Genomic DNA, 12,987 nt, shown 5'->3' on the forward strand with positions numbered 1-12,987 from the left:
ATGGGGGTCCGCGGGCTAATAAGTGTCAAGTTGGGGGTCCTTGACATGAAAAAGTTTGAGACCCAGTGGCCTAGCCCCTTTCGAGGTACACTGGGTTCTGAAAGGGGTGATATTGTGCCTAAATTAATTATAACTTAATGAATGGATGGGCTAAAAAAAAAAATTACAATTAAATGTATTATTTATTTAATCGTTTAATTTTGGCACAAACGCTCCTCAGACATTTTAAAGGGTTGTCGTAATCCTTTGGTTAATTAATCCTCGAGTCTACAGGGGTCCTGGTAGTAGTAATAATACATTTTTTATTATATATGTATAGCAAATCCACACCTTTACAGAGCAGATTAACATGACATGAATGATGAACTTCTAATGATTTATTAATAAAATAGACCCTCAGCATATTAGGAAACAAAAACTTTATTAAACCTCAACAAGAATGTGATAAATCTTACAAAAAAGTGCTCTTTGTTCCTATTGCTCTTTATAACTTTTATGATGTCATAAACCCAATGACTTGGCAAAGAGAATACCATGTCACATACCAAATGGAGACACACACACACACACATACACACACACTTAACATCACATTCAACTTTTGGCTGCTTTAAGATAAATCAAGTTTATCCCACAAATCTTCAAGTATAGTCTAGTCCACTGGTCTTGTCCTTATGGCGTGTCACCAGGCACTATGTCACTCACTGTGGTGTGTAGAAATCGCTACAAGGGAGACAAGAGAGAAAGAAGTTGAAGGCAACCTTTTGTTTGAACATATTGCCCTGGTCTTAACCATTTCAGAAGACATAGATTTCTACTCCATCAAACACTGCACCATCCCCTAGGAATTGTGTGGGGAGAAAAACGTTTAGCCCTGTTTTTCTCATAACATGCAAGGAGTTCTCTGCAAACTAGTTCTCTGATGCCGAGTTTTGCTTTTACAGTATACTATTAGGAAAACAACGACCCCAATGGTGGTGGTCTAGACTAATGCACGGTAAATGCAGGATGACAGTGAAGTTATAAAATGGCCAGTAATGTAATGTCAATGCATTGAGATTAATTCAAGTAAATGATTGCATGACATCAGTGTCAGGAATAAGGTCTGAGTCTGTCTGTGTTTTGGGCCTGTCTGTGGGGTTGATAGAGAAATTTGTGTATTTTTGTCTCAGATTCCATGTGTTCTTTCCCCCGCCTAATTGTCAATCTCTTGTCACTACTGTGTCTTCACATTCACCCATCAGCTCATTCTAATAGACTCTGGGCATAACTGTAGGCGATAATTGTGTCCCTAGGATGAGCGGGGCCAAACGCGGCTTGAAACAGGGGTAGGGAGCTCTCGGCTGTGTTAGCTTGGACAGCGTGTGAGGCGGTGTTGGCGTGTCGGAGGTACAGAGACATGGGGGGGGCAATGATTTACCATTCTGTCCCTATCGGGACATAACTCGAACAGCGCTGAATTGGCAGAAGCGGACTTCGCAGTGTTCAGGCGGCACGCCTTCATCGAGGCTGTCCGAAAACAAGCGCTCCCACACCCTGCTCATCCTAGGGAAACAATATTAACTGTGGTCCCCTCTTTCTAAAAGGTGGCATACCCATTTCCTGCTCTGGTATATTTTCCCACGACTTCGTTTGATTGGCTCAAGACTATCCAACAATGTTACTCTTCAGGATTAAAAAATAGCAACAAGCCCAAAATGTGTCGCTTCGTGCCGCGTTTCGAGCTTGTAGATCTGCTACTTTTGAGCGACGCTGTAGTATGATCAAGTAGGGCATTAATTTACGAGGAAAAAAAGTTACAATATGGAGGTTTCTGCCCGACAGCAACGAGCTGCCGAGTCCATCACGTGGAGTATTGGAGAATACTTTTCCAGCACTGGTGTGTGCGTACACAGGACAGACCTGCAGGAAGTGGAGGTGGTCCTGGACCAGTGAGAGCTGCTCCAGCTCAGCGTTTCTCCTGTGGAGCACAGTGATCTCCTCCTCCAGGTCTTTGATGATCTCCTCACCCCATGATGCTCTCCTCCCCCCTGTTTCTTCTCTGAGGTCCGTACAGTGTTTGATGTTCTCCACTTGACTCTGTCTCTCCTCAATCGTCTGCACAAGCCTCGTCATTCTCATTCTTAATTTCACCTACAGAATGGGAGGGAGGGAGCAGTATACAGTACGTAAGTACACACACACACACACACACACAAATATGGTGGTTGTTCACTGGTTCTTTGGAGTGGTTGAGGTGCTATATAGGGTAACCAGAACGCTCTCCCCAAAACACACTCGCCCCCATTTGTTTCGTGGACCGCTCGCCCCCGAGCGATTCTTGTATTCGTTTTACTGAGGTTTAGGTTAGGAATAACATTTGGGTTAGGCATAGTTTTACTGAGGTTATGTTAAGGAATAAGGTTAGTTTTAGGCATAGTTTTACTGATGTTACGTTTAGGATTAAGGTTAGTTTTAGGCATAGTTTTACTGAGGTTACATTTAGGATTAAGGTTAGTTTTAGGCATAGTTTTACTGAGGTTACGTTTAAGGTCAGTTTTAGGCATAGTTTTACTGAGGTTTACGTTTAGTAATACCTGGTGGCGACCGTTCCGAAGTCGCCAGATTTGACCCATAGCAAGCGTGTTTTGGAGTGTTCTTGTATTCCTATATAGAGCACTGCTGCCATACAAAGATGTTAAGTCCCTTTGTGGGGCCCAACTTTAACCACATGAAGCCTACTTAGCATCCCTAATCTGGGCATGGCATAGGCCTACTCCATGAACATTTGGTGAAATTATGCAAACATTCGCAGAAAATAGAATAGGCTCACAACACGTTGCGCTGCAACAGTTTGTGAGCTTGTAGAACTGCTAGTTTTGGCGAAAACATTTCCTGTAGAGGGGGGGGGGGGGTGGAACGTTACCTTTTTCCTCATGGCTTCTTTGGCTGTGGTCACAATGCGATGTCCTCTGTGGTCCTGCTGGACACACAGGGCACAGATGCAGGTCTGGTCACTCCTGCAGAACCTGTCCAGCTGCCTCCCGTGGAGCCGGCACACAGAGTCCTCCAGGTTCTTCAACACGCTGACCAGACGATGGCGCCCAAGAGCTGCGTCCAGGTAGTGGGGTTCCAGATGAGTGTCACAGAATGAGGCCACACACACCACACATGACTTGACCGCCTGGAAATGTTTGTGTTTTTTTTTTTTAAACATGCATTTTTATATTTATGTCCCCTATGTATTAAACGGAATATGTTGTATTAAAAAGAAATACAATAAAAGCACAGTTCTAGTCTTATAAATATGCTGTTGTGATAATGCCCTTTTGTTGACCACTTTGAACTTGGTGTCCCTATTTTGAGCATGGCATTATAGGCACACGAAATCTCAACACTTTGCATTGCAATGCTTTTGTCACCTTAGATCTGTTTTCCTTTTTTACTATTCATCATATGACAACAAAGTATGGGCTTAAGTGGTTAATTGTGGCTTATAATAAACACGGTACAGACATTAAAAAAAACCTCACCGCTCGATGGTTTTCCGGGCAAACGTTGCACGACACCTCTCCTGTTCGAAAAGGGATGGTGTTCTCGGACAGGCGATCAGCGGCACTTTGCCTTTGGTCCATTTTTAACACTGGCATGGTGGGGAACAAGGCTTTACAGAGGGGGCACTGGTAGGCACAATGATGCCTCCAGTATTCCCCAATACAGCCAAGGCAGAAACTGTGAGCACACGGCAGCGAAACAGGACGTGTGAATTTATCCAGACAGATGCAGCAGCCAGGGAGCTCTGACATACCTGGGTAGATTGGATCAAAATTCAGTAAGGGAGGTTAGAATGCCAGATATTCTCAGTCTATTCACCTTATTTCTTGGCCCTTCTCCAGGGCTGCAGCATTGCCCTTTTCTGCTGCTTCATTCAATATCTCGTCACCCAATGGTTTGCAGGTGTAATGCAGGTAATCAGTGTGTTGCCAGATTTCGCAAGAGGGGTGTATTATCCCTTTAGTTAGGAACTATGGTTCAATGTCTATGAAAACAAGCTCAAAAGAAGCAACTATTCTTCTACACATACGTCATGTCAATAGGGGAAGGGGATCAACGTCACGTGATTCTTGTTTGGCCCAACAAAAACCTGGATGTGTGTCTCAAAGAATATGATTATTGGCAGAATCGCGGAAAGTTTCGAATATTTTGCTGTCCCATTTTCATTTTTCACAAGATCGGTGATTGTTGCAATGACCTGCACCATATACTTCACCATATGTTGCGCTATGATGAAATAAAACCACTAAATGTAACAAAGTGTGTGCGTTCCGTAATGCAAAAAGTGAGCTTGTAGATTTGCTATTTTCAAATATTATTGGGGAAAAACTTTTTTTTTTGTTATTCAGATGGGGGTTCGCAGACAAATACATATTAATCTCGGTGTCCTTGACATGAAAAAATGTGGGAACCACTGGTTTAAAAAACATTAGGAAGCAGGCCCAAATAAGCAACTACACTTTAGAAACAAGCCCAAAGTCGCTTATTATAAGCAGACATGGCAACACAGGTAAACAGGAAACCCCTTTATATGGGGCTCCCCCCTACTCCCCCTTGTTATCCCCCTAGGTTGATAACAAGACAACTTTGTAACCAAACCACAAAGTAGCTACAGTAACATATCCAGCAAGACAGCTGGCTTGTTTCTATTTTATGTGAACTCTGCTCACCTTATGGGCAACCTGCCAATAAGCTGTGAAACAGAGTGAGATGTTTTTTGTTTGTTTGTTTTTGGGGTGGGCTGGGGGCGGCAATGGTGGACCCTTCCAAGAAGTCCTCAGGACTTCTTGGAAAGTCCTGAGGGAGGCTATCAGGATCTTACGTCAGTGCTTTGTGGCTAGGTTATATGAGAGGACGCTGTAAAAAAGAAGATAAAACTAAAAGAAAAAAACTAAACATAAGATAATGGGGAGCTGCTGTAGGCTACATCAAACAGGTGAAGACAAAGACTAGAGATGTTAAAGGTAGGGTAAGTGATATTTTTGGGTTGAAACAAAACTTTGTTAAAAGGTTAAAGCTCTATATTCTGATAGTAATCATTGCTATAGAGTGTTTGTTCAGTAACTGCAGTCTCCCTGTCTCTCCAGCTCTTTAATAAACTTAAATAAATGTTCAGATGAGTTGCCAATTTCAGCCAATCAAGAAAAAATGTGTCAGCTTCAAGCTTCAGTGTTCCAGTTCCAATTTTGTCAGCTAATTTCTTGGTGTCATCACTTCCAATTGTACTTGTTTAATCTGTACCCTGTGTGAGTTCTCTTTCCTGATTTTTGTTTAATAAAGAGCTGGAGAGACTCCTGTTACTGAACAAACACTCTATAGCAATGAGTACTATCAGAAAATACAGCTATTTAACACCTATAAAATAAAATAAAAATTACCTTACCTTTAAAGCAGCACTATGTGACTTTCCTCTTCTACCCCGGATTTGAACCCGGTTTCCTGCTAAAGCACAGACATTTTTTACCATTAAGCCAATAGATCCGGCCTGCTTGCTCAGGGGATGAATTGAATCTTGACCATCAGGTCAAAATTCGTGTCTGATCCTGTGTCTAGGTGACACATGAAAAACATTAAAATGGTCTTAAAAGTCACAATATCACTTCACTGTCACCCCCCCAAAATCATGTGGGGACCCGACCCACAGGTTGAGAACCACTGCACTAGTGATGTCTGCATGAGAGTTGTGTTTTACATCATCTCTTGGAGTGGACGTCACAATAACCATGAGAACGAAACCAGAAGTTTGTTGGTGGATATTTCGAAATCTCCTATATAGGCTTCACACACCACAGCTTTAAAATTTACTTAATTTGACAACGTATCCTGTACTTGTAATTAATACTGTAATACTGCACTTTATATACAACTTACTTTGTAGAGGTATACTTTTGCACCTTTCGTACCCGTTTTGTACCTCTGTGGGGACTGCGGATGAGATCATTGCTGTTATCATTGCTGTCCGGTGTATTTACATTACATTGATATGTATTGTTCATCTGTTGTTGAACAATTGTGAACATTGTTCGTCTAATAAACTAATACAAATTAAAAGCATAAAGCTGAAGAATAAGCTCAGCTGAAGATGGGTTTTAGGGTCACTGTCCTTTCTTAGCCTTGGATCAAGACACATGTCACATACTGTATTTATTTGATCAATTCTGACATTTGTGTATGATACACAAATCTAAGACGCAATAAAAAACCATTTTGATCTTGATCCAAGGCTAGTCCTTTCTAATATTTCATGAGCATGTTGAGTCGTGAAGAAATTGAAGAAAGCAAGTACAATGAAAGTAGCACAATGCCCTGAATTTACATAAGAAATACACAGGTTACATTCCGTACAATCATACAGTTAACACCTCACCTGTGACAGTTGTAAGACACTACCACAATAAGCAGCAAACTAAGTCTCAAGTGTTGAACTTTAAAAAATATAACCTAGCTATATATCTCACATGACATTTACATATTGAAACATCTGTTATTTACTTACTTTTCCTGTGTAGTCTTCTCTGGCTCTGTCAGTGTTATTGTAAATGTCATTTTCCCGTCTGGTCTTGTACAGGCAGTGGCACACCCACAAGTATCACTGCTGGGAAAGAGGCGGCACTTTATCAGAATATCCTCTGGATGTTGACTTATTTCCTGGGTGCCAATAAAGATGTATCTGCTGGTCAATGGTCAAATTAGTTGAAGATTCACTGAAGAAGTTTGCTGGATCAACATTCAACAATAAGCAATTAAAAAAATATATATTATTCAATGCAAGACCATGTAACATAGGTTGTGGATTTATTTACTACCCATTTGTTTCACTGGAGGGAGGGTTTACCAGCCTAGCAGAAACCTCCTATCTCCATATTCTAACTCTTTGTGTTTTTTCGTAAATTAACACCCTACTTGATCATACTACAGCGTCACACAAAAGCATCAAAAGTATCAGATCCGCAAACTCGAAATGCGACGCGAAGCAACACGGTTTGAGCTTGTAGATCTGCTACTTTTGCTATTTTTGAATCTGAATCCTGAAAAGTAACAGTTTTGGACGATATCATAGATGATATATTTACATGTGATGATGATATCAGAATCTAATTTACAAAGGACATTTTTTAATGTTTAAATATGTACTGTATACGTTTTAGAATATATCAGTATCATGATATGAGATATCTGGGATTTGGGATATTGTAAAATGGTATCTGGTCTTTTCCTGGTTGCAAGGTTTCCCTGGCTTAAACGCTTATTTAATTTTCCACTTTCAAAAATACAGATCTACAAGCTATTACATCTGCTATTTTCACTTTTCATAGTTTTAAGAATGAAGAAAAAGTAAGGCACAATTTCACAGAATGTGGTTTAAGTTACCCTAAGGTTTTGCAAAAGGCTTGTATGTTTTTTCCAACTCAAGCAACCCTGCCGTCATTCACATCACTGGCATTACTTGTTCACTATTTACCAATGTTCATCCTTATCTTCACAGCTGGTCCTCACTAATGCTCATTATAAAGATGGTACCATTTCTGTTTACAACTCTATGGAGACGTTAGAAACCTTACTCTAATGACACCATCTGTTTCCACCAATGACAATCAGTGGTCATTTCAGAAAAATTCAAACTTTAAAAAGAAAAGAAAAATTGATGCAAGTACAGTGGCTTTTATGTGTGCTGATCTTCCAGAAAAATAAATGCTGTAGTTTCCAATAGCTCGAAATTCCGATCCGCAATGTCAATAGAGTAAGGTTTAACCTCTATGACAGAGAACTAGTTGACAGAATAGTGAGGACCAGAGCCCTCTATTGGAGAGTTACGTCAACTATCGGGCAGAAACAGCGCCGGTCACGTGGTTCATGTAAACTCGAAATAGTGACAAACGATGTCACTAATCGTCAATAGAAGAATCGAGAAGACTGGCCCGATGAAGTGAACGGAGATGACACAATTCTCCTTATAAGGCTCCTTTATTGATCCTGCGGGGGGAAATCAGTCACCCAGAGGCAGCACAGCAGTTAAGAGTTACAGAGTTAAAGAGTTACAGAGTTACAGAGTTACAGAGTTACAGAGTTACAGGTAAAGAGGTAAAGAGTAAGGAAATAAAGTACTGTCGTATACAGCAATACAAGGCAAGAAAAAAGAAACAAGAAGCGCCATCAAAACAGAACATTAGTATACAAAGTATATACCTATACAACTGTGAAGGTTATGAAGATATATGATATAAGTTATGACGTAAGATATATGAAGATAAGGTTGCAAATGGGAAGTGCTCCTTCAAGTAGTGACCGGTAGTAAGCTCTGATATCCCAAATTATGTAATACGCAATGCTTCCGATCTTTTTTTATTGCCATACACATAAAAGTAGGGAAACAATTTTTCAGTGAAAGTTTCGCCTGTCAAAGAGTAAATGTGCAACTTCTCATCCACGTCATAGAAAGAGACCCGGCCTTCCTCATAGTCCAAATAAACTCCTACTTTTCTCAGCCTGAGAAGGGTTTTGTAGGAAGTATTGTTACATGTGTAGTCTAAACCTGTCTTCCCCATGCAAAAGAACCCATGCTCTCTTTTCACATTGACCTCTCCCTTCCTGTTGACGGTCTCCATGGCGATGCCGACGTCCCAGTCGGTTCTCACCCCCACCTGGACTTCCCAGTAATGGCGTCCGGAGGTGAAGCCCTTCTCGCCTAAGACCATGGGATGGGAGTCAAACCTCTCTGGGTTGTCGTCGGTCACTGGATTTGGTCTGCATGAGCATTTCACACGTTTCCCACCTTCAGACAAGGTAAGCCAGCAATTGGCTGTGTCCGGGTCCATGGTGACCGACTCTGAGGAGCATAAGGTTTTGTTAAAATACAACTTCACTGTGGATCTGGCTGTTCCTCACACCTTTGCAGTGAAAAAATACAATCTACAATGACACAGGTGTGCAAAAAGATCATCTACAATGACACAGGTGTGCAAAAAGACAATCTACAATTTTACAGAGAGTAGCAAATCTAAGAACCAAAAAAGTGTACGGGAAGCAAAAGAGAGAATGTTTGTAATATTTAAACGGTTAATATTTGCACTGAGCACTTAAACCCCTTGATCTCACCTTTATACTCTCTCATCCTCTTCAGTTCTGGTACATATACAAAACAAAACACACAACATTATTTGGGAAAAGGTGGATAACATACGAAATTTAGGCATTTAGCAGACGCTCGATTTACAGTAAGCAAGTTAAACACGAGGTAGTATCAAATGCATAGAGATAGTAATCTAGGGTCATAGGTCAAATAAATAATCTGTACATTGAAATCATACATAACTATAGGATGCCAGGTCAACAAATTAACCTGGCATCTGTCTATAGTACATGCTATAAATAATAATATAATAATAATATAAATTACATTTGAACCAACATCGACATGCACAGATAGAATGTATCTCAATCGATGCTCACCCATGTCTGTGAGTGTTTTCAGTTCTTGACTGAAAGCATGTACAAGGTTAGACAGAACTCCTCTCACTGTGTTAATGCACACGTCAGAGTAAAGGCTCCTCTCAGACCAGCCCGTGTTAGTTGGATGGGTACAAAGCATCTTGGCAGTCTGAAAGTACGGGTGGGAAACAATGTATATATAAATAAAAAAACTTTTATGAAACAATGTGAAAAAGTTAGATTTCTTGAAGGAGACACCAACTCTGCCATTTGACCAACTGGTTGTTGCGTAAAGACAATACAATATTACTGCTTGTCCTCAATTTATTTAATTGTAATTGAATACAAAATATTTTCAAATGGGGATCCACGGCCAAATTATTCTGTTAATTCACCAAATATCTGTCTGTCTGTGGCAGGCGACCTCGGAAAACTGACGTGTGTGTCTCTTATGACCCCGAGGTGTGTCCCGTTGTGTGTCTGTGTGATCGCACAACCTCTTATACATTTTCTCTTTTCTCTCTTTTCTTTCTAAATTTCTTTCAAAATTTTCTCTACGTTTTCTCCTATAAATAAGAGAAAACTCTAACCCCAGTCCCCATCCCTTAATCCTAACCTCTACATGCCTAATCCTAACCCCAACCTGAATTGTAAGCATAACTCCCCAAATATATTTTTTAACCATATAAAACTTCCATTGAGGTTGTGAGTAGAGTTGTTCCCGATACCGATACCAGTATCGAAAAAGCTGCCGATACTGCCTAAAAAGCTGGTAATGCTGGTGGAGTCCCTGGACCCCACTTCGAGAACCACTGTCCTAGATTTATTTGTATTTTTAGATGAATAAATGAAACATTTCAATGTGCAGACCTGCAGTAAGTGGAGATGGTCGTGGTTCTCCTCCAGCTCCTCCAGCTCATTGATTCTCCTTTGCAAGTCAGCGATCTCCAGCTCCAACTGTTCAACGATGGCGTTCGCCATGTTCTCCGTCTCTTGTTGTTTCCCTTCCATAGTGGACTTCAGTCCTGTGTGCTTTCCCCTCACCCGGTTCATCAGACCGGTGAAGAGCTTATCAACATCTTCAAGCTCCTTCTTTGTCTTCTCCTTGTATGATAAAAAAGGGGGAAAAAAAGATTATGGAGGAAAAGGCATCAACGTCGTTAAAATATGTTTCATGTTAAAAGTAGAATTTTGTGGGATTATGAACATACTTAACTACATGAACCCAAGTGCCCCTATTGTGGAGCGATCATTCAGTAAAAATGTGCAGATCTACAAGCTTGCAACCGTTGTTAGCTTGTGGGTCAGCTATTTTTTGCGAAGAGATTTTGGTGTAGAGTGACAAAAGGAGGGAATATAGACCCCTGGGGGTACCGTGGGCAATGAAGTATAGGCTTTAAGTGGTTACATTAATTTTAGGTAAAAAGTCACATTTTGTGGGGGAAACTAAACCACCTCGCATTCGTATTTCATTTGATTTGATTTATGCTGAAATCAAATGAAATGTGATTTCCGCGACCGGGGTGGTTTAGCAGGCTAGAGGAAACTCACTCTGCTAAGTTCAACGTTGAACTTCACTTCCACCATCTTCTCCTTCCGCTCTCTGATCATCGTTTGGATCTCTGCTCTTGTACGCCCGATCTTTTCCTGTGGGAAGTGTTAATACTGTTAATACTGTTTCCTGTTCCTATGACCTTCACATCTGGACTACTGCACAATGATTTGGTCAGGGGCAAACAAGAGTGACCTGGGAAAGATGCAGCTGGTTCAAAACAGAGCAGCTCGGCTTGCCCTTAGGCGTACACCAAGGTGTAATATAAACAAAATGCATGTCAAGCTCTCCTGGACGACAGTCACGGAGAAGCTGACAGTATCACTCCTTGTCTTCTTGAGAAATATTAATGTTCTGAAACATCCTAACTGTCTATATAATCAACTTACACCTAGCTCTAACATCCATATATAAAATGAGACATGCCACAAGAGGTTGCCATCAAATCCCTAAAGCCAAAACAGGGTATACGAAGCGCACAGTGCTGTATAGAGCCATGACTGCATGGAACACACTGTTAGATCAGATTGCAAAAGAAAAAACAAAAGTTTCAAAAGACAATTGAAGAGGCATCTAGAAACCCAAAGGTTGTAATTACACAAGCTGCAGACAGGTTGCAGGTTCCATGCATCACCTGACAGGCTAAATATCCTACCTTCTGCCGAGGTGCCTCCTCCTCAAGGGGCGCCATCTGGTGCTCCCTGTGGTCAGTCTCAGTGCACAGCAGACAGACGCACATTTCGTCGTCTCTGCAGTAAAGCTATCCAGCATCCTCTGGTGCTTCTGGCATATCTTCTCTTCTATGTTCGCCAGCGGGTCGACCAGCTGATGTCTCCTTAAGGTGGACACGCTGTGGTGAGGCTTCAGATGGATCTCGCACAACGAGGCGAGACAAACCAGGCACGACTTCACTGCCATGAGCCTCCTTCCCACGCAAAGGTCACATGCCACCTCCCAGGTGTGCGCGGCGGGGCTCTCATGCCCCGCGCACTCCTCTTTTACTTCGACTTTTCTCCTCTTTATCTGCGTGGAGATCTCCTCCATGAGCGAGTTCGTGGAAACCTCGGGCCTAGCGTGGAATCTTTTGCTGCATTTGGGGCACTGGCATATCTCGCTGGTGTCCCAGCGCTCGCTGCACTTTGAATGTCCACCCTAAGCCCTCAAACCCTGCACCTCACTGAGTTAAGCGACGTCAGCTGTTAAGTGCTTGAGGGTGAGCAAGGGCTCCAAATGGTATAAAATGAATGGGACAGTACTTCTCGCTTTGAGAAGCACTATATTGTTTGTTGAAATTCTAACTGCGATGCGATACTAATTTGCATACTTAAATGATTGACGTTTGGAGGATTCCCCTCATTCCCCTGGTAACGCTATGAACTGTGGGTAATTCCCTTAGCCAAAGTCTGCATCGATGCTGACTTACGGAAAGGGTGCATAAAGGGCTCTGCCTTAGCCCTCACTGACTTACCCATTTCAAATGGGACAGCCCTCAAGCCCTTGCAGACTTCACGTCAACGTGCGCCTATAGCATTGAACCAGCTACAGATTGTCTCTGATGTTTGGGGCCTCTTACAATAGTTTGAAGACCAAAAATGTATGCCCATTATACTGTAGCACACCATGGACTTAGGTGGACGAAGTAAAAAAAAAAAGGCATATAGGTCTAATGACAAAATAATGTGACTGGTGAGGTGACCACACCCTATGACTCACTGCCATGCATGTAACCAGAGGCCTACCTAAACACATTTTTAAACACCACCACCCCGACATCCATTAAACATTTCCCCTCATTTTGTATTTTGTGAAGAGAGAGAAAGACGGAGACAGCAGTTGGTGGTAAGAATCACCTACCTTACACGTTCAGGGTCTTTTGTCTTGTGCTGAGACTTGTCTTAAAGTTAAAGTTGCTGCAAATGCCAAACACCGCACAACTCATCAGCTCCTCACATGGGTGTGAGTGAATGCTGTCT

The 12,987-nt window shown here is 41.7% G+C and overlaps 1 protein-coding gene and 1 pseudogene across 7 annotated transcripts; both read right to left on the reverse strand.

Annotated features, from left to right (window-relative positions):
* Positions 1 to 404: 404 nt before the first annotated feature.
* Positions 405 to 6,618, reverse strand: LOC308101673 (E3 ubiquitin-protein ligase TRIM47-like). 6 transcript variants are annotated; one of them, XM_080451116.1, is made up of 6 exons: positions 6,530 to 6,618; positions 5,905 to 6,060; positions 3,513 to 3,787; positions 2,906 to 3,163; positions 1,903 to 2,133; positions 405 to 723 (listed from the first exon to the last, which is right to left on the reverse strand). In XM_080451116.1, the coding sequence occupies exons 2-6, from the start codon at positions 5,984 to 5,986 to the stop codon at positions 673 to 675; spliced, it is 897 nt and encodes a 298-aa protein (XP_080307242.1). In that variant the 5' UTR covers positions 5,987 to 6,060; positions 6,530 to 6,618; the 3' UTR covers positions 405 to 672. The 6 variants fall into 6 exon arrangements, with proteins under 6 accessions (XP_080307242.1, XP_080307238.1, XP_080307237.1 ...); XM_080451112.1 differs by lacking the exon at positions 405 to 723 and adding an exon at positions 5,417 to 5,475 and having other exon boundaries at positions 1,131 to 2,133; positions 5,905 to 5,958; positions 6,530 to 6,547; XM_080451111.1 differs by lacking the exon at positions 405 to 723 and having other exon boundaries at positions 1,131 to 2,133.
* Positions 6,619 to 7,852: 1,234 nt separating this feature from the next.
* Positions 7,853 to 12,733, reverse strand: LOC308101400 (zinc finger protein RFP-like; annotated as a pseudogene). Its single transcript, XR_013934991.1, has 7 exons — positions 12,728 to 12,733; positions 11,670 to 12,151; positions 11,014 to 11,109; positions 10,333 to 10,566; positions 9,484 to 9,631; positions 9,130 to 9,156; positions 7,853 to 8,860 (listed from the first exon to the last, which is right to left on the reverse strand). The product of XR_013934991.1 is annotated as a zinc finger protein RFP-like (transcript).
* Positions 12,734 to 12,987: the final 254 nt, after the last annotated feature.

The sequence above is a fragment of the Gymnoscopelus braueri genome, assembly GCF_963280865.1.
Source record: "Gymnoscopelus braueri genome assembly, chromosome: 15".
NCBI classification, from domain to species: Eukaryota; Metazoa; Chordata; class Actinopteri; order Myctophiformes; family Myctophidae; genus Gymnoscopelus; species Gymnoscopelus braueri.

Coding starts and splice junctions, on each gene's coding strand:
- LOC308101673 (XM_080451111.1), bottom strand. CDS start 5,986: ATGATAACAGCAATGATCTCATCCGCAGTCCCCACAGAGGTACAAAAC. Junction 3,164..3,512: donor GCCCGGAAAACCATCGAGCG/GTGAGGTTTTTT, acceptor AAACATTTCCAG/GCGGTCAAGTCATGTGTGGT. Junction 2,134..2,905: donor AAGAAGCCATGAGGAAAAAG/GTAACGTTCCAC, acceptor CCCATTCTGTAG/GTGAAATTAAGAATGAGAAT.